Source organism: Epinephelus fuscoguttatus, linkage group LG4, assembly GCF_011397635.1.
Source record: "Epinephelus fuscoguttatus linkage group LG4, E.fuscoguttatus.final_Chr_v1".
NCBI lineage: Eukaryota > Metazoa > Chordata > Actinopteri > Perciformes > Serranidae > Epinephelus > Epinephelus fuscoguttatus.
The window spans coordinates 13,464,512-13,486,339 of record NC_064755.1 but is presented as its reverse complement, the minus strand read 5'-3'; the positions used below and the strand labels follow the sequence as shown (position 1 = coordinate 13,486,339).

The following is a 21,828-nucleotide window of genomic DNA, read 5'->3' as shown; positions in this document are numbered from 1 at the left end:
CTGAGACAACCGCCGTCAGGCTAGTCACAATCACAGCTACACCTTCCGGTGCTAGCTTTCGAAAAAAAAGGGACGACAGCACTCACAACGGGCGATTTATGCTGAATAACACGGACATAACTCCATATAAAACAAAATTAAACAAATTCAATTTTTAAGATGTTTGGACACTAAACTAAGACAAGACATACAATTTTTTTTACGTTTCTAACGTTCTTTTCAAAGTGCTTCATAACGGTCACACAAGCTTTTATTTTGTTACGCAAGCACATAAGCAAGTTCCGGTACCATTAACTGTGACGTTAGAAGGAAACGGCTGTAAACAGTTTAATAAATAAACAGTTTAATAAGTGTTAGTCATGCTTAAAATAGCTTCAAATATTATTAATTAAAAAGTGTCTTATAATTCACTGTACTGCTTTTTCTTTCCTTTTACTTCCTTTACCTACTCCTGTCATTCATCCTTCTTCTGGCAGTGTATCTACAACTCAACTGTTACCCCACTGTTTTTCTTACACAAAGCAAATACTATCTCTACTTTAGTTTGCTTATTCAAATATCATAGCCTTGGTTCTTTGCATGAAGCAGAAATAACCAGGAAAGCTGATTTGTATTATGTTGCATCATATTCTGGATCCATGTTGTTTATGTGATCTAATGCATTTTAAGTGCATCATGATTTTATTGTGATGAAAAAAAACATTCATCACAATGTTGTTCCCTCATACTTACCGTCCTTTAATTCTTGCAGATAACCAGATTGTATAGCCTACCAGCCAGTGCTGGTGTAGTGCCACTTCTCAGACTTGTAACTTTCAGGCAAGTTAAATTAGGTGAGAAAATCAGTATCACTGAATAATTCTGCTCTGTAAGCCAGACACTTGCATTGGCACAGAAAACTTTACTGCTTCCCAAGAAGTTACAACTATCCATTTTCATGTGTGAGAATAAATAGTATTTCTCCCAAAGATGTCATAATCCAGAATAGCTACCACTCCACCCGGCTCAGTCTTGGCAAGGTGCTGAAAACATCAATGAGTCCAGATTGGTAGAAAAAGATTTCCGCACACTTACATCTATGCAATGTCTCACTTTATTGCTGAGCTTTGGGTCTATTCAACCTTCATCAGAGCACACAATGTATGAATACAATGCATGTATGTTCTGATGAAGGTCAGATAGACTGAAAGCTGTCATGTCATCTTTCATGAAAGATGTCATGAAACACTCCACAGTAAGTGCTGTGAAATATGAAATAAAAATATTGCATCTTCCTTTCTGCCTTTACTATGGTTTTCCTAAATTTCCCATATAACTTAATCACGTGAATTTAAATGAATGTTTTCTTTAATTTAAGACAGAAGTGTTTAGTGACAATCAACAGACACTGAAACTCATGCTGTCACAATCAGATGAGGCATAGCATGGGCCAGTTTTACGACATGAAACATGTCATGACTCTCAAAGTTACATAGAACAACACATGAAAAACATAGCAGCCAACAGAAAATAAATGAAACTGACAACTGCTACAACAGATGTAGCCTACTGAAAAAGAAAGCATGTTTACTTAAGCTATAAAAAAATATCCAGTCATGGTTCCTCTGTGTCATTTGACTTGAACTGGTGGGGTTGCAGCAGGCCTGTGAGCATAGTCATCTAGGCATCGCGTAAATGGCGTTGTTTGATGAATGGCATGCCACCACCACAGTGTGGAACACTTTTATGGTATGTAGACCATCCAGCCCTTCCTATGATCGAGGTATTTAACTATACGCTCAACAACCCTTCACACCTGGAGAGGGATGGCAGGTTAACAAGGGGGATGCATTTTGTTCATTTTGCTAACAAGGTGGTTGGTGTTCCCCCTCATACCCCCTCAAATTGCCCACTGAGTCTATGACATGCTGTAGATGACTGTGCTCTGGTCATGTTTCTGTGGCTCTGAGTGACTGGACATCCCCAATGACTGAAGGCCTTGGGTTTCAGTACTGTCATAACAGATTTCAACAAACGTCTTGTTTTCCACGTTTAATTCAGCGTGCCTTCTTTGAGGGAAAACTTCTAAAAGGATTAATACTTTTCATGTCCAGTTTGTGAATGTTTGTGAATCATGTGTACAGTGCTGAGAGAGGAGGGAGAGGCGGACTGTCAAGCTGAATCGGCACCCTGCGCTCTCTTCTCAAGGAAACCCAACACTCCAGGCCACTGAGACCAATGCTGAGAATGCCAAACACTCAGCAATACATATTCTTACAATTTTGTGGGTTCTCAGCGTGGCAGTGTGATATAAACAGTTGCAGGTTTCAACATGAAGCTATTAAATCTCGTAACTCTCTCAGGGCTGTTGGTCTTCTTGTTTATCTTGAAAGAGGAGATGGCAACTTGCTTTGATTGCTGCACTCTCAACTCTTTTAATCTTCCTAATACCACCGCTGAACGTGGCTGTGGCAAACTTTCTGACGAGCCGAATTGATTTCAGTCTGTCTGAAATGGCTTATAGGCCACCATTAGATGTAGGAGGAATGTAATTCAAATGAATGACATGGATTATTAACTTCAGAGAGATTATGAGCCTGTGGATAACCCATCAACACTGAATAAAACGCTGAACCAAATGCCACTAGAAGTGTTGGCATGGGGGGGGGGGTCGTTATTAGCCAAAATGTGAAAGTCTGTCATGAGCTTATGCTGGTTTATGTAAAGAATTTCCATCAAATCAGTGTGGTGAGGTGTTTTTTTTTTTATTAAAACATAAAAATGTAAACATATACAGTAAATATACATCTGATTAGGTTCAAGTGTTTGACACATTTGACAAACATTTACCACTGAAGACACATTACCATTTGAGATGAATTTCAATGGGCAGCTTGTTTAAACTTTATCTCTTCTACTAAAAAAAAAAGGTGTGTAAGCACCTGTGTAGTCACTCTTTTCACATCTTTGTCTTTAGGAACAGTGCCATCTGCTGTTACAGAGGTAGAGGGGAGGGACCACACACGTGCACACACACTCACACGAAGTGTGATCCTCACTACAACTCACTGCAATGCAGTATAAAAACACCTCCGAGTTGCTCATCTCAGCAGCAACGTCATTTGTCTTCGGGACTAGAGGAGCCAAGTTTATGTCACTTCTCTCTGGATAAATCGGCCCCAACTGTGAAGCCAATTAGCTCTCAGTTTAGACCACTAAATCTCATGCAATGTTGAACTGAGTGATCATACATTAGGACCAATTTGTGAACACCCAACAGATGAAATGTATTGTTGCCACAGGCCTCATGCTGTCCATCAAAACTAACAAAAATTGATTTAAAGTGGAGCTCTATGATGTTTTTTTTATAATCAATATACTGTTACTACATCCATTTATATGTTAACATGTGGTGAAAACACGATAAAAGTCACATTTAGCATGGCTGCTAATACAGTTAGGTCACATATGTCTAATTGCCCGTGCTGTTTCCATCCAGCTTCATCACTTTAGTAAACAAAACTGCTTTCACATTTACATTATTTTCTCCGTTGGTGGCATTTTCACTCTGTACCAGCGAGTTAAAAAAAACTTCACAAACGCGACACTACATCCTCCGTTAAGCCGTAGCTCGAACGTGCGTGCGGGGAGTTACAGGTCGCAGCTTTGAGGGAAAACTGGAATACTTGCAGCAGCAGCGGCTGATGTCATGATGTCATAAAACTCTGTCACCAGAACCACACCCGGGAGGCTTGAAATGATAATTGCAGCAGCTGCTTTGGTGAGCCACTGAATCCAGTCCTTTTTCAGTGAGACGTATTCACATCGCATGTTGCTTTGGAAGGTGCAAAAATAACAAGGCTCACCAACTGCATACCAGTGTCTCCTCTCATTTAAAATACTTTTTGCACCTCTACTGTAAGTGCTTTAATGCCACCACATTATGTTGACCCCATTTTTAATGAATGGGGCCTATGTGCTACTTCATCAAATCTCCTCTCCTCTAATCAGTTCCTGGAAAAAACAACAACAAAGAATTATAACTTTTGCATAATTATTAAAATAAATGAGCTCTGTTAGTTTGAATGCCTTGAGGATGCGATGTGGTGCATCTCTATCCTTCAGTGTTTTGAGGTGAGAGTTAGGGTGGAGGAGACACGGAAGATCTGAGGCAGCATGTTGCTCAACTGGTAGAACATCTCCTCTGAGATACTCTGTCAATACAGAAAAAACACACACAGACACAGGCAGGATTAGTGAGCAGCAAGGGACTGAGATTTGTGCAGCTCTAATGTGGGAAAAAAAACCCTTTTGTATGCACATATTCAGTCCACGCTGTGACAATGGAAGGCATCCAATGAAACCTTTTTTTAAACCCAGCTGAAATTGTGCCCATGACAACAAAACATACATCTGGACTGTTTGTGTACAGCCAAGTGTTAACAGCCCCTGCAGTGCCCTTTGGTTCAACATCACAAGGACTTTTTTTCTCCCCTAAGGGGAACAGTAGTCGAGATGCTGAAATAATGTGAGCTCCAGCAGCTGTGATTTTAACAGGGGAAACATACCGTGTCATTCTAAGGATCGCCACCCATCAAATAAGAATGTTAAGTATTAATCTTTAAGCATTTGCGCATCATTCATCCACACACAAACACAGAGCATATATTTAGCCACCGTGTCTCTTTGAGGCACAGAAAACAATGTTGTTTCAGAGGTGCTATTTTGAATGGTGCCTGAGCACGTAGCTGACAGGAAACCAATACAGTCGGAGTCCTTTGATGCCGCTGGTTTTTATCATCTTAACCTGTCAACATGAGATCCTGCTATAAGCTCTGCTGCCTTCCCGACAAACCACAAAAGCTATAGGTATACAACATCCAGCTAAGCCCAAAATAAGATAACAGTTAAGCTTCATCCAGCGCTGAGGTCAAAACTGCCTGAGAGTATGACAGAAAACCTTCGCTTCGAAGCTCAACCTTGAACATTTTTCCTCATTAACTTTTACCTTAAAATAAGGTTAGACCTGATATCCAAGTAAGTTCAAGATAACGCCTCAGTGTTGAAAAGCCATACGTTAATCCCACTGCTTATCGCAAAATTATATGGCTGAGTCTCTGAGCTTTCTTTTTTTATCACAGCAGTGTAAACACTGGTCAAGAGAGCCTAAAGCTCTATAATCTATCATTTATGGCATGCTTTTCAAACACTCGCTCTTCTCCGCCTGCATTCAAAGCGATGTAGTGCAAGGCCAGGTGTGCCTTTTGTGAGGTTGTGTATATGCAAGGCCTTGAGTATACATGTCTGTGTATAGAGATTTGCTGGCGAGCAATCGCTCAAAGGATAATTGTGTGTCGCCTGAGCTAAGAGTTGAGAAATAAAAAGTATAAATAGTTCATTCTGTTCTCACCTTCGGCACTAGAAACTGGACTGTCCGTGATATTCCGCCATCCCATGAGGCCATCTCCATCATGAAGCCTGCAAATAAAACAGATCGAAAGTACTTCACATACCAAATATCTATCTGTCCATGTGTCCAGTGTGTTTTGTAATTGCATTATTCTGTGTATCTTACTTCCCTTAACCCAGACTGTCTTCCTCTTAAACCAGAGAGCAACTGTTTAAACCAATCAATATGAATGTTTTGCTTCTTAGTTACAACATATTACTTTTTTTGATCAGCTTTGCATTATGGAAACTATACAATACAATCAGTGTTAAGTCTCTCTCTTTAAAGTAGTATTTCAGCCACAAAAATAAACCTTGCTCTTTGACTTTGAGGGAATGAAAACACGTGTCGTTTTAAAACTCAGTAGACTTGGGCTTGACAGATCTTTTTGGAAAAACTGCATCTCACTGCAAGTAGGCCCGTCACAATAACTAGCTTTGTTGGATGTCATACTGTCCGTGAAATATTGTGATAAAAGCTATTATTGTCATTTTAATAACATTTCATGCCACTGATATGATAATATAATGGCATATTAATGCAAGTACACCCTTTCAAAGAGCAATGAACTTTTAATTTGATCAGAAATGGCAGCAAAACATATTCCAGCATAGTTTTCTTTCTGTTTATTTGATTTAGGTGCTGTGAAAAATCGCTTAGGCGCTGCCTCGAGATCTCATAATGGTCTGGAAAACCCTGCTATTTATTCTGGCATCATGCTGGCAAAAATGTTGGTGCTATGCTCATGAAAACAAACACGCATGCAAACACAAGTGCAATGACCCTCGATCATTTTTGCTGACCTCAATAAGTCGATAATGTAATTATCATGACAGACCTAATCACAAATCATGATATTTACCTATGGGTGGTCACCTATGACAATATACAGAATACACAGCAAAATTGGGACAGTACAAAATACCTTTTAAATGACTGTTTTAACAGTGTTGGTGTGTGTTGGGGGTGGAATAATAGCTCAAAAAATAATGTCTTAACTTGAAATAATTTCAAACGTCCATCTTACCTTTGACACATTTGAATACCAGTTCGGCTCTCTTAAGACACCAAGGTATGGTCATCTCCTGCAGAGATGACAAGAGAACTGAGCACACTGAATTGTTTTGTTAGTTTGCATTCAAAAAAATGTTCAGCAAAAGTAGTTCAGAGTATAATATACTTGTTAGTTTGTTGACATGAAGATTGATTTTGCTATACTGGCAGCTTTTCATATACCTTGGAAGAGAGAAATTTACATTAAAGCTATTCAGTTATTCGTTCATGTATGTTTTTTTTTTTTTTAAATCTTTCCCATGCTGTGTATTACATCACATACATCTTTTGTTTGTGATTTTCCAATATATGTGCATGTGTTTTCTGTGTGTTTAAAAAAAAAAAAAAAAAAAAAAAAGGGCCAAGCAATCTGTGTTGGTGGTGTTGCACCTGTGTCATATTAACTGTTTAAATTGTGATACATTACACATACCTACTTAGGGAGTCTGAGTCCTACGCAGGTATGCAAATTAGATACTGTATATATTACCGATTAACTAGGTCACACGCAAAGTCTCCTGTCAGGTGACTGAATGTGCACACAGAATGTTTAAGTGAAGCATTGACACTTCTCATCTCCCTTCAGTTTTGAGTGCGTTTGTTCCCATGCTGCTGCACACAGTGACCTCAGCAGGCGGTCATCTCTGCAGTCAACTTTTACTCACAGCGTCAGATAGGTAGAGCCACAGTCACACACACACACACACACACACACATATAGCCTTACTCCCAGTTAAAAATGTGTTACACCCATGCCAAGTCACCGAGCTGGATCCATGAACCGGAGGCAGGGGTGTCGTCGTGGCCCATGTTTAGACCCGCGTCAACTGCGTCACCCACTAACCTTTTTGCCCTGGAGATAAACCGTGTAGGCTGGAGCAATGGGTGTTTGACGCATAAACAACAGGATAGTACACTCAATAGTTTTTTTATTATGACTGAGGCTGATACCAGTGCAGGGCTGGTGGTTGCCGTTCACAGGAGCAGTTAAGGCAGCTGTGGTCTTTGCCGAGCAATTGAGGTGACATAACAGTTGTCAAAACTGTGTAAATGTCACTGTCTGGACCCTGGCACTCTAAATTGGTTGACAGAGTTTTTAATTTCCTGTCTGCAAACTCTTTAAACATGTATTATAGTGTTATTAAGCAATTCTTCTGTGTCCCTTTTCCCCTTAAACTCTTACAAACTCATGGGAAAAAAGAATAACATCTAAAAATAAGAAAACGAGGCACAGCCCTGTTGTGTTTTGATTACAGTCTGCAGTTCATCTAGACAAACTTTGGCAGTCGTTTTCAACGCCAAAACACAAGAATAGGCTTGTACAAACAGGCAGCATCTCCACTAAAAGATGAAAAGATCACAGATGGGAGGTTCTGATGGAACCAGAAGCTATCAATTAAAGTTCCTCTGGTTCCTGAGGCTTCAAAGTTAGATGTCTTCAGTTATGTAAACAAAGACTCTTGATTAGACATGAGAAGAAAAATTGCACTGGGCATGTTGTGGCATGAGTGCACTGCAGACAGAGGCTTGATGAGAATTTACTTCCCATCTTCTGGGATTCTCAGTTAATTAAGTTTAATTTTGAATAGCTGAAGAACTAAGACAGAGCTGCTATTCAGGTTTGAAGAAAATCCCAATTCCATTATTTTTCAACAGGCCGAATTATCCAACATCCACCCTATTGTGACCGGATATTTGCCTAACCTCTGTTTGATTCAGGTTCAGTTCATCGTTCACTGAAAGCTGTCTCTGTTACTCTCCCCTACTGTGTGAGTACAGAGTGCCGCTGTACATATACTCAGAGTAAACAGAGGAGTTCACGACTCTCTACTTTGGCCTCCTGCTTTTAAACCTGGGAAATGTTAAGTTGTAGGCTGAGTTAACAGCCAGTGCCTGACAAGCCAGACCGCAGCTGAGGATGCAGTGCATAAACAGGGAGGAAGGTGTGACAGTGCCATCAGTTAGCGCCACAGAAACTTGTGTGGCCAGTAAGTTTTCTTCACCTTCAACCACAAACAATCACACACTACTGTGGCTTAACACTGAAGCACAAGACCAATGATGATGGTTCAAATGCTGAGTGTACCCCCTGAAGTGTTGTTGAGCAACAAGAATTCCATATCAGCGCCTAGGGTGACTGTCTGCAGCCAAACCTGCCCCTTGAACTCTGGGGAGGTCACCAACCTAAGCACAGGCCTGTCAGCGCTTAAGTTAGTTTGCAGTCATACTACTATCGCTTGGAATGACAGAAAGCTGGAAGTTTAGTTTACTATTAATCCAGGAGCAGGGATAGATACAGAGACAAGACAGGGTAAGTACAACAATGTTTAGTCTATTACATGAACAGAAAGGAAAAATAGCTAAGAACACCACAACTTGGTGTCACTCAGTAGGGACTTTAGCTAATAGACGGGCCCCAGGTGCTCTTGAAATTATTCTACAAAACAAATGTGTTTATTTCTAGCTCTCTTAAGATGTATCCTTGAAACTAGTTCCCTGAGCTATCTAAAGAATTATCCTCTTTGCTACCACCAGGGTCCTCTGAAAAGTATGTGGCAATGCAAGAGAGGCTTCAGAACAACTAAAGAGGGCAATACAAGGATCAAGTTCAATCTGAATATCAATACCAGGAGAAGGTAAGCTGACAAAAAGAGACAATCTTGGGCCAAAACCAAAAGGTATAACCTAGGATACCTTTTGCGGTGTTACGTCTGTAATAGATGCCAAATGCGTTTATCCATTATTTTTAACTACTGATTTACACCATTAAATCATTATTATTATCGGCTAACTATTTCAACAGTTTATCCATTACCTCTAGCGAACTGTTTAGATGTTTCTGCTCTCTTGCCAACTTTCCATGCACTCTGAGTCACAATACGTTGCATTTAGGTGTCACAGTTGGCTGAATGTGTGGTTATATCTTTTGAATCAAGTTGTTCTTTCTAAAACCCCTAGGGGACAAACGCCCCTGACTGGGAATCACTACACTAATACCACTTTTCCACCAAAATAAGCACATGTACGCTATCTTTTTAAACACAAGTAAACCTGCTAAAACTAGGTTATAGACTCCTTTCCCATTGCGGACAAGTATGTCTTTCTGTGTATGATTTTTTTTTTTTCGCATGTCACGCTCAATGTCACAGACAGGCATGAAAACAGGTTAGTAAAACGTAGAAAGCAGCATGAGGCTTGTGAAAACTTTTGAGTGGTTAGTTATTTTCATACCTCTCTTACTCACTCAGTCTCTCTCTCAAACTCAATGCAGACTAATCTAGAACGATGTGTGAGCACTGCTTGGGCAGAGATGGACGGTATGATGTGGAGGCACGTCATTGCATCTCACTGGATAAGGGGCTGAAGTGCATTCACTCAGCGCATTGCAGCCAATTTTCCCCAGTGGCCACTCACAGTATTGCAGCAACAAAAAAACAAAAAAGCATTTTCTCCAGGGACCACCACTGTAAAAGAGCCGTAAAACCTCAAACTGCAAACAAGGTCAATTATGAAGCTTTCTATGAGGGGTGTGCATCACTAGTTTCATCATGATACAGTATCATATTAATTCTTGGGACAACGACACAATATTTGTCACTATATCAAAGTCTGCTTTCTATAATAAATTTTTGATCAATGGAGGTTTTAGATTTGTAAAACCTTCCTCAAGCTAAGAAAAGTAATTTAAAAATCTGTGACATCATCACAATGTAAAGTCTATGAGCTGAGCAGTAAATAGCGAGCAAGCCAGAAGAGGAAGCACTATTGTGTATACTGGGTCTCATTCATGAAATGTTAGTAAATCTGTGTGTAGATTTGCACATAAAAGCCTACTCTACTAAAAACCTACTCCAGATTCAGGAACGCTGCGGGAAACTCAGATTTGATCGCAAACACGTGTGTATTATCATGAATGTCAATCCATCGTAAAGTGACAGCGCACTCCCGGTAATCAGCAATAAGCATAAATCCCCACCCATGAATATCCAATGACCACCATATAAGGAGGTGTAGGTGCATCAGGTCGACCTGTCAGTCATGGCGCAAAGAAAGAAAGAGAGAGAGAAAGAAAAAATAATTTGTCCGAAGCTGAGATCAAAATAATTTTGGGTGAAGTGGACTTAAGAAAAAACATTTTATTTTCTTCAGTTAGTAGTGGTGTGACAGGGACAAGCAAAGCGAAGGCCTGGAGGGAGGTAACAGAGGCTGTTAATGTTGTGTCCGTAGTACAAAGAACCATGTCAGAGGTGAAGCGTAAATGGTTTGATATGAAACTGGAGGCAAAGAAACACATAAGCACACACAAAAAAAATACAGCGGTCACCAAACAAACAGAAGATTCATTTGTGGGGTTTTGAATGAAGTGGGAACGGGAAACCAGAGATGTTTTGTGCGTAATGGATAAACTCTAAATCAGTGATGGCTGTCGGAATGTAGAGCTAATTAACATTTATTTTAAAAAATGATACGGATAACATATAACCTACAGCAGTTTTGTGTGCATCATCTTTAAATTATTTGAATCTTAATGGCCTAAAGCTCTGTTTAATACAACGTAAATGAAACATTTTTCAAATCAGATTTATTCATTCAAAAGATCGAAAAGCCACAAAACAAAACAAAACAAAACAAAACAAAACAAAAAAAACGTGTTGTCTCAAATAATTCTTTCAGCTGGCGCGTGCTCCTTCGTGGCTCCACCACCTGCTGCCCCTGCTGAACCCAGGCACCGAGGCCAAAGAGGCTGTGATCCGGCTGTCCTTACGGATATTTTTATTATCATCATTCAACATGTAGAAAGAAGGTGTAATCTATTGAGTCGATTTACATAGATAATTCACAATCATGAACCTAATCTGGATCTTGAACCTGCTAATTGCCAACTAATTTAACTAAATTTGTTATATTTTTAATATTTTGTCATGTTTAGATTACGTGTTTCAAAGGCATCTGTGTATTGTGTACATAACAGAGCGCAATACGAGTTAAAATTGTAATTTCCAATAGTGACAAGCAGTATTTATGTGATTTACTAAATTTACAAAAGCACTACGAGTGGTCAGGAGCAGGAGTAGATTTTGTTAGTAGCTACTAAAATATTGATGAATGCGGACATGCACGTAAATTTCCGTCTGCAAACAGTTTACACACAAATTCCTTCTGCTCATATTTCATGAATGAGACCCACTGTGTGTAAGCAAACCCAGAAGCTAGAAACTTTTTTGGCGTATGGACCAGGAGAGCAATTCCACCGCAATAAACAGACACCATCTTGCAATCCAGTATCTAGTTATTATTAAAATCTATGATAAATACCTGTGACTACTGCAGAGTCATTGAATGCGTGTGTGAATGCTGATTGTGCCATTTTCCGTTACATTAAAAAGACAAATGTTAGCTGATTTTTTGTGCAGTGAAAAAGTGAATTAAGTAACTAGGGTACCCTAAATTTAATTAATTTTGTACGCACTGAAGGTAATTGTAGGACCATTTAATACAGAGCTATTTGGCAGTAATTGACTTTTGTAATCTGTTCAGGTCAAGTGTTTGGTAGCCAAACAAATGCACTGTCCAACTCAAATATTTACCTCTTTATGTACTGTACTTTCTCCCTGACTATACTTCAACAGGAGATATCAGATTGACATTTGACACTGTTTTTGGAGCTGTACAAAGTTGTCTTGTTAACTTGTGTAGTTTGGGAGAAGGGGAAAGACAGAACTGTGGGAGCTGACTCGCTTTATGTTTGTTGAACAAACACGGGGATACTGACTTTTCAAACTGGGTTTATTTTTTCCTTTGAAGTAGGTATCATATTACATCCTTGTAATTCTTATGATGTGTGTGAGTATGTGTGGAGTCTGGTGGAAAAAGAATGTGCACGTAACATCGGCTGACAGTGCTCTCGGCGACTCTTACCTCTGACATGTCGTGGACCAGCAGCAGAGGGACGGTGACGGTGGTGACGTCATGTGTGCAGCAGACCTTCAGGATGTTTCTCAAGCCCATTATGGCCGGGTCCCGGGCCGTGATATTCCCTGAACGCACATTGTCATCCACACAAAGGTGGAAGACAACATGGACCTCTGACAGGTTGGAGTGCCGGGAGATGTAAAACTCACCTTGAAGGAGACGCAGCAGGTACAGTGTGTTATATTAAGAAAACAGTATTCATTATATGTGTGGTCGAATAAGAATACTCACTAAAACTGTGATTATTTTGCTCTATTAATCTGAACAAGAGTCTGTGTGCAAAATATAGTGACATCCATTACCTGGTAAGATGTTAGATGGATTTCTTTCAACATTTTTGCTCTTATCGTCCCCTCCATTCCTCGGAATCTCTGTAAGCATATACATTAAACATACAATAAAAACCAGAATGTAAAAAGCTTGATCAAAATATCTCATAAGGACACTTCATGGCTATGGCAGCTGGACTTTCCTTGAAAGGCTCGTAACCTAGAAAGAATGTTTCTATATACAGCTCTACTCTACAAACCACTCAACATGCTGTGATAAGGATCTGGACAGTCTCCGTCAATGCAGCAGCAGTAATGTAAAGTGTCTTCTACTTCCTGACTATTTAATCCCCGTCTCATACTGCTGGCATGTTGCTCACATTCTCCTACTCTGTGGAATGCTTTGCAGTGTATAGTTTCTTACTGCAACCCTGTTACAGTCATGTATGCTCTTTATTCTGTTGAAGAGAGCTTGAATTTTACACTGTACTCTGTTCCTGTTGACAAAATCAGAGCTACACTGTGCAGGTGCTCTTCTCGTCTTGCTAAATATCAAACTGGGTAAATTAGAGAATAACGTAGTACAACTACTCGTAGTTTCGTGTTTTTGTGACACTGCTAAACAGGGCCGTGGATAACATAATTAGTGAAGCATTTTGTAATGCATAGCTGGCTAAAAAAAGACTAATCAGTTTTCTTCAGCAGCATCTGTGTCCAGGCTTTTGATTCTCTGGTGAAATGTACGTCCAGGATGATTCATGGAAGCCACAGTCTCACCAGTCTTGCCTTTCTCTTTCTAATCCTCTTTGAATATTTGGTCTACATTAAAGCCGTAACGGAGCAGCCAAAAAGACTAACCAGGCTGTTCTTTCTGCTTGCTGCTCCGCTGGGCTCTGGCATACAGCACCACCTGCTGCACCTCGTCCAGCTGCTCCTCCAGACAGGGAAAGTGGAAGTCTGTACACTCCTTCGCCACAGTTGCAAAGTCTGCAACATAGAATAGGCCAGTGATGTAATGATGCATGAAGCCAAAGTTAAAATCCAGCCAGGGCTTATCTCTGTAATTATGTCACTATACTGTACTCCAACTCTTTAAAAAAAAATCCAAAGTAAGAGGTGAATGGTGTGCTCTGGTATTTGAATAAACCATTAAAACGGGGGTGAAAGAACAGTGTTATTCTCACAGTAAAGAGTCACAAGTGGGGCCACGAAATTAAACTTCACAGGTGCAAAAATCTGACAGAGCACTACTGCCAAACACAAAGTCTTATCTTTCTACAAAACAACAAGGTTGTTCAAGTGACAACATCTCCGTTTAGATCACTAAAAAATTCCCCTGACCTCTCTTGATGCCACTGTAGGAGTTGACCCTGTTGTCAACTAGCAACACCAGACCACAGAGCGAGGACGAGTAGAGTGAAAGTGCAGTCTGCAACCGCCTTAGTTTTGCTCCACCGCTGCCGTGCCGCCGGTGCTTACAGAAGTCCAACACGTCTGCCCGGACCAGCCGCAGGTTGTGCATCGTCTTCAGCTGTGCTCCTGATCACAAAAGATTTATAACATATACAGTATATTCAATAAATGCACTAAAGTACTGGCACACATTAATCAGAAATAATCAGTTAACATCTGTACTGTGTCAAAATGTTTTATGATCACAGTTACTGATGTTTTAACTGACACAAAACTGTACAAATATCTGGAGAGCATGTGAGAAGACAAGCACCTAAGTGTATGGTGAAACTCTCCTCCAGCTGAGGCTGCTCCTCAAACATCCTGGCTCCAGAATCTGCCAGCTCCGACAGCTGGCTGGGCTGCACCTTAATCTCCTCACTGGAAATCAATCACGCAAACGAATCAATCAGTAAAGATATCTATCAAAAACAGCACATCTGGTGAGTGTTTTATAGGTTCAAAGACAGAACTGACAGTAACAGAAGAGTTTTTATCACATGCAAGCAGACACAATATTTAACTATTTTCTAAAACGATTTTCATACTCAAGACATTCACATTTTTTTTTAAAAGAAGCCACCTGCTCATTTTGACGCAGTTTTTTGTGGCTTCTTCTTGGACAATAAATATCATAAAACAAGAAATAATGCAGTACCTATGTGATTATACAAGTCTCAGGCCTTAAGTCTCAAAAACTAAGAAACAATATCAAAGGAATCAAAAATACAACCTGATTCTTTTATGGCTACAGCTTTAAAAATGCATATTTACAAAGTGTTCAAAGTGCTGATGTGGAAGTACAAAGTTCCACCCACACATAACAAGATAATGATATTCATCATTAAGAAAAAAAATGATGCAGGGTCAGCACACTGTCTGAGAAGCTCTTAGCATACAGGTCCTGGTGGTATCTGTGTTTTGATGAAATATCCAATATATGCAGAGGGAGGGTAGGACCTGAATTTAAACCACCACTCTGCGGGTCCACATTACTGTTAACTACGATTATTTTTTCCCCCCCAACTCTTCTCCCAAGATGCCAGTCATAACTGATGCTACAAAGCTGACATCAGTCAAACTAAGATGAGTTTTTGACCTCTTGTAATCACTTCAATTTCTATGTAAATGGAGTCTGCACTTCAAAGGGCCGGCAGACGCGTCGGGTTTTGGATTAGAGCTGCAGCGCAAGTGCAGCTGTTGAGATCCTGTTAGTTAAGGGTTAGTTCGACCTCTTGTTAAGACTCAGTGAGACTTTTTCCAGAGTGAAATTCACAAACAGGGATGTTTAAAGGAGCAGTGCGTAGGATTTAGTGGCATCTAGCTGTAAGAACTGTGGATTGCAACTTGCTGAAACGTATTCAAAGTGCTAAATGTGAACTCCTCCTTCAATGTTTATCATTTAGGCTTTTTTTTTTTTTTTTTTTTTTTTTTTTAGCAGGAGCTGAATTATCCACAGATGTCTCTTCCTGTAACTACAGAGGCCGACGCAAAAATGCCCCCTATCTAGAGCCAGTGTTTGTTATGCATTCTGGGCTGCTGTAGAAACATGGTGGTGCTATATGGCATGCTCCATGGATCCACTGCCTGTGCAGATATAAATGGCTCACTTAGGGTAATGAAAACATTATGATTCTTTTTTTCAGGGGATTTTACACCAAAGAAAACCTACTGATTACTATACATTCCATTTCTGCCAATATGTCCCCCTAAATCCTACACCCTGGACCTTTAAAGCATTTCATTTTGTCAATTTTGCTTAGATCCCTCTTTAAATCACCCTGTGAGGCCAGTGTTTTAATATTCACTCTACTTCCATGCTAAATCACAGTACTTAAGCTGAACTTTAACTTCACAGCCCAGACAAGCCAAAGCCTCTGCACCAAAGCCACACTGTCAGTGATTAAAGATCAAAAAGTGCCGTTCTGTCGATGCCTTTTCACAATACCGCTCGGAGCTGCTGCATCTGTACATTGCTTTCATCCGTGTCTGCAATGCAGCTTTTCTTTTTCTACCTAACAAGAGTAAGCAGTTACACACCTGACTCCAGCCTTCATTATCTTGCATTGACTATTGCTTTACCCCGAGATCTGACAGAGTAATTCACACAACTGAAAGAGCCTACTCAGGTACATATGGGTATAAAGTAAGTCTGGAGATAGCAGCTGTGCATATTGTGCTTCAGTATACAGACAAATAAAAAATGTTAACAGTCTGAGTATACAGACAAACACATATAGGCAAACTCACTTAATTTGGCTGCTGTTGGTGGATTTCTGCAGGTCCTGGTGTAGTTTGATGACCCACTCCTGATACTCGTGCTTTTGAATACCGGTCACTTGCTTCAGCTCACTGGCCCACTTGTTCTCCAACACCTGCTCAAAGAAGACAAAGTCAAACACTGAGGAACTTAAATATAACAACAACATATTCTGGCTGGGCAGGCGAGGGCAAATCTGAATTTGTAAATGGAAAAAATTCACTAACTGGATCTCCTGATATGTCTGCAGTGAGATGATAACTTTGTACTGGGATCAAGGTGGACCTGCTTTTAACACTACTATAGAGCATCCCAAGTTTTTTTTTTTTTTTTTTTTTACCTGCTGAGCATCAAAGTGTTGAGAGGCAACTGTATTTACATCCTGGTCACTCAAAGTATTCCCCAGCTCATGCATCACTTTGTCCATCTCAGCTGCTTGCCTGCCAGATGGAAAAAGAGATACTATATCACCCATATTGATGACAGGTGACTGAAATATCGGTCCAACACAAACTGAGAAAACCAAAGGATGGATGGCTTAAGAAAAAGACGAGACTAAAAAGGCAAAAGTGAAAAAGTTCTCCATTTAGCTTCCAGTGTAAACTGAAACTTAGCAATCAGAACTAAAATGTGAAGATCAGCAGTGCAAGGAAATATCTAAAAAAGCAAAGAGTAAAGTTAGTGTCAAAGCCCAGAAACCACCGAGAGACAAAGACACATTCATCTGCTGATCACAAACAGATATTCCAATCTGTACAGGCTATATTTATACAAAAACATCTGTTAACTATCAGCACAAAAGGCCTAAAACAAAGAGTGTATTGGGCACATGTCTTCCTCTATTTTACGGATCTCAAATGACAAATAAAAACAAGTGAAATGCAGTGATCACACTGTAAATATCCCCTTTAAAAAAGTCAATGTGAACTTAAAGTGGACCAGAACCACTATGCAACAATGCACTTTTTTTTCTTACATCTTGGTCCAGACCAAATGAACCAAACCAAAATATGAAGAAAATATGTGCAGGAAACCCGCAGGCAATGATCCCTAACACCAACCTCTCCTGCAGCTTCTTGATCTCCATGTCTCTCTCACTGATGAGCTCAGAGATGCTGACAAAGTAGTTGTGCTCCAGGTTGAGAAGAGTGTCTGAAGCAGGGGAGTGGATGAGCTCGTGGTAAACACCAGCGAAGTCCTCATCCCAACTGGGTTCTTCGGGTCGAGCGTGCTCCAGCGTAGTCTGAAACAGTCATGGAAGAAAGAAAAGAACTCTTTTAAACTGGTAATTGCAAGTGGAATACAACAAACCATGCTGTGCGTTCTACAGAGGTGTAATGAATTATTTTTTTGGTCTAAATTAACAAGATTATTATCTCATGAATCCATGAATACCATGAAAAACATTTCTCATAATTATAAGATAATTTTCTCATTCATTCAGAAAAAAACAGGGCAAATATGCAAATATGTTTTCCCCCACTAAATAGTCTCTCTTTTTTTTTGGCTCTGCCCTTATTTGATAACACAAGTGAAGGGTGACAGGAGAGGGGGAGAGGGAGGGGGTGACATGCAGCTAAGGATCCCAGGTTGGAATTGATCCCAGGCTACTGCAGGACACAGCCTTAATATATGGAGTCCACGCTCTACCAGGTGAGCGAATGGGCACCCCATTATATTCTCGTTGACGCACTTTCATAGCGTTCCACATGGTATGGTTTGCTTCACTTTATCAAATGGAATCTGTCATTGTGGGTGATGGTGACCTGCTGCACATGCTGATAATAAAAGTGACCAGTGAGATGCTGACTTTCAGTCGAAAGTGCCGAAACTAAATTTCCCGTGGCCACAGGAAGTCAAAAGAGGAAGTGCAAATGAAACGTCAACACATTCTGAATGTTTTGCTCAGCTCAGTAAACCAGGTCAGTTAAGTACCCCGTCCATAATTAGTAAAGCAACAGAACAGTATTAGAATCTGAAACTCCTCTATTTATACGGGCTCAGGAATCTTCAGGCCACAAACACGACGGATACTGGAAAGCTTCCATGTGTATTTTTGTGTGACTGCAATAAAATGCAAACGGGTAGCTGGTTCTGTGCAGTAGGTCGGGGGGGGGGGGATTCACGACACGAGCTGAGGCGGTCCTTGTCTTTTTATAAACACCTGGGCAAGTGACAGCAGGGTATAGACTCCTGGACTCCCAATGATCTACCTGAGACATTAACTATCAAAGAAAAGTGTGGGTGAGAAGACTTAGTTTAATTAGAAAATAAAAAAAAATGTCATCATCCTGTTTTGTATTGGTCCATAATATAAAAGTGATGACCCACTCTCACATCTGTGCAACTGCCACCACATATTGGATCTTTGGGAAGAAAAGCATCAAAGTGTAACCGAGTGCAATGGAGAGACATTACGCGCAGCACGCAGGCTTATGTAATGAGATTTTTTTTCACAGGAACTCATGAATAATCAATTTGCAGATGCACTGCACTACTTCTGTTGAAATTACTTTAATGATCCATGACTGCCCCGAAGTGAGCGGGAGCACTCAAGGACACTCCTGAAATATTGCTCATCTTTGCACATTCCTGCCTAGCTCTTTCATTTAAACAGTTACACTGTGTACATATTTCTAAATAGTATTTTTTGTTATTTTAATTGCATTGACTTCTTGTTTTGTATTTTTGCTTCTTGTCTACACAAAACCTATTTGGCAATAAAGCGGACCCTGATTCTGCTGTGATACTACAGAAACATGGAGTAGTGGATATACGATCAGGGTGGGCTGAGCAGCCAGTTTCTGAAATTAACCTAACTGACACCTGCCAAGAATAAAACATGCTGTCCTCATTATTAATAGACCTTTTTCACAGAAATATCTTGCTAAAGCTTTTTTAGAAATGTGTGTACAGACTCAAATATAATCATGATATAAAACATCATTTTTGAAGTATAGAGAAGTTAAGACATTCTTGAAGTCTTTGAGTTTCTTAATAACTGTGAAAATCATGTAAGGCGTTTTTTGTAATAGACAGTAATTCTAAAATGGATATTTAAATGTAACACGTTGAGGACACTGATTAGTCACAGGGGCTTGAAACAAACAGGCTCTTTTTCAGTTGTGGTGTTATCCTCCAAACTAATGATATCTTACCAATAGTTATTATTTTTAGTCCATAACAGTTACAACTTTGTGTAAATTCAGTGACTGCACATAATTTACTCATGCAAAAAAAGGGTATTCAGCTTTAACTTTAGCTTTAACAGGCACCATGGCAACCATTTCCATCATAATCATGGGCAATGTGGTTAAATTCGAATAAATGACTCACTGAATCTGTCAATAGCGACCCATGATTACACTATGGACACTGATACAAGAGCTTGTGTTCTAAGCAACTAATATCTATTTAAAAAAAAAAAAAAAAAAAACTAAAAAAAAAAGCCAGTGTTTAGGCATAGTGACATACTAAAATGTTTCATCACCTCCACGTAAGACCTGGTCCACGCATTTGTGAGCTGGTTTACATCTACATCTCCCGCTGTGAGTCTTTGCAGGGCCAGCTCTGCCTCTCTGTCATAATCCAGGATGGTCTCACTCTCAATAAAGTTGAGAAGGGAGGCTTTTAGCTCTGCAAGAGGAAATGTGCACACACAGCAAAAACCAGTCATTTATAATATGTCTACTCCATCTGTTTACCAGTAGCAGCATGCTGACGATACCATCTCTTTCACAGCAAGACATGTAGAGAGAGATTATTTGAATAGAGTCATTTTAAACCAACAGAATCTGATGTTTCTTGTCCAGCTGTGTAGATTTGGTTGGAAAATGTTTAGAGGGTGTTGTTACCGAGTAGTTACAGGGTCCCATAAAAAACACCAAAAATAATGATAATAACCATTTTGCATTATGCTGGGGTTTTTTTGCACAAGTTTTAGGGAATTTAAATCCACAGTAATATGCCTAATTAAAGACAAATTATGTTGAAATTACCACTTGAAAGAATACAGCACTAAAGTGAGAAGTTAAAGATACCATTTAAGCAGTCACAAGTGATCAATTTAGCGTCTGTTCTATTCAATTCTGGTGCGTTTTGTAAGAGGACACGGTGATAAATATTGTCACTTGCAAATAAGAATACTGATCATTTTCAATGATTCGTTTAGGTGATATTGCTATCAATGGAGCCTGGCTGGAGAGATTCCTGCCATATCAAATTAAGGCCACTGACAAGTCTCCCCATTCAAATGCTTGTGTTCAAGCTATACAGTATAAGGCTAGTGTCTGCAAATAATGTCTTTGTTTCATTCTTTTACCCAGAGCGGCAATCTCACCATTTTCAATGTAGCAGGGTATTTTGTGTAGCAGCATCAGGCGTCCATGGAGGTCACTGATGTTCTCCTGAACAGGAAACCTCAGAGGCACTTTGAGGACACAGTTGTGTCTCCCTGCCTTAAACTCAAACACAAACTCCTTCTCAGCAGCACTGCTCGCTTTGCCTTTGGTCTTCTTCATGGCTGCTGCTGCTGCTGCTGCTGCTGCTGAAAAATAAGGGACAACGGTGTGAATGACTGTCTGAAAGTGTAATGGTTTATTATTACGTCAACAACCTAAAAAGCAATATGTAAAAAGGGAAGTCTATCATCAGCACAGACATGCCTGTTAGCACCATTCTCACTGTCATGTCAGTGTTAACCAACAGAGAAAACAGCGTTCCTGAACAGTACAAACAACAACACTGCTTCATCACTTCTTTATAAACGGTTGCTATCAAATGGCAAGTGTTTTCCAGTTGCTAGAATCAATATGTTCAATAGCTTATCACTACTAAGTCTCAGTTAACGTTTACCCTGTTATGTACATTTAGCTCCATGCTAGCTAACAGTGTAGCTAACGTTAGGTACAAAGCTTAAAATAATAAAAGCCAGACACTCTGTCGTGGAGATGCCTAGCTGAACATGGCTGTTTGTTTTGTTTTGGTGAACATATAAATCTTAGAAGAGGCAGATTTACCTGAGAATGAATGAATATGGTGTTTCCTGTGGCACAGACAACGCTGCTGTTTGGCTCAGTCAGCTGACTGCATCAGGATGTAGCGGTGTGACGGCAGAAGCACTTTCGCGACACCGAGGCTGGTCTGTGAATAATTATGTATTTAGCTGAGCATCAGAACTGCTAAAATATGTGTCTGAAAGATTGATAATGTGGAAAATCGTATATGTTTTTAATTGTATTGTTCGTTTTAACGTACAAAACAGATTTACAGATTGACGAATCTAATGACCCAAAACTAAATTTACGAGAGCGTTTTGTTTTTCCTTTGGCGCTACCGCCCCCTGCTGGTTAAAGATGAGCAAAACAGTACCGTCTTCGTTTTTAAAAAATATT

General features: G+C 39.9%; 1 protein-coding gene across 4 annotated transcripts; it reads right to left on the bottom strand.

Annotated features, from left to right (window-relative positions):
- Positions 1-2,898: 2,898 nt before the first annotated feature.
- lg4h12orf4 (linkage group 4 C12orf4 homolog) lies at positions 2,899-21,530 on the bottom strand. 4 transcript variants are annotated; one of them, XM_049573101.1, is made up of 14 exons: positions 21,454-21,530; positions 20,775-20,978; positions 19,926-20,071; positions 17,497-17,678; positions 16,776-16,875; positions 16,426-16,550; positions 14,450-14,556; positions 14,065-14,262; positions 13,582-13,710; positions 12,757-12,825; positions 12,401-12,603; positions 6,456-6,513; positions 5,390-5,457; positions 2,899-4,193 (listed from the first exon to the last, which is right to left on the bottom strand). In XM_049573101.1, the coding sequence occupies exons 2-14, from the start codon at positions 20,953-20,955 to the stop codon at positions 4,101-4,103; spliced, it is 1,659 nt and encodes a 552-aa protein (XP_049429058.1). In that variant the 5' UTR covers positions 20,956-20,978; positions 21,454-21,530; the 3' UTR covers positions 2,899-4,100. The 4 variants fall into 4 exon arrangements, with proteins under 4 accessions (XP_049429058.1, XP_049429057.1, XP_049429056.1 ...); XM_049573100.1 differs by having other exon boundaries at positions 20,775-20,981; positions 21,454-21,519; XM_049573099.1 differs by having other exon boundaries at positions 20,775-20,984; positions 21,454-21,511.
- Positions 21,531-21,828: the final 298 nt, after the last annotated feature.

Coding starts and splice junctions, on each gene's coding strand:
- lg4h12orf4 (XM_049573101.1), bottom strand. CDS start 20,955: ATGAAGAAGACCAAAGGCAAAGCGAGCAGTGCTGCTGAGAAGGAGTTT. Junction 20,072..20,774: donor ACCCTGCTACATTGAAAATG/GTGAGATTGCCG, acceptor TTCCTCTTGCAG/AGCTAAAAGCCTCCCTTCTC. Junction 16,876..17,496: donor ATCAAGAAGCTGCAGGAGAG/GTTGGTGTTAGG, acceptor TCCATCTGGCAG/GCAAGCAGCTGAGATGGACA.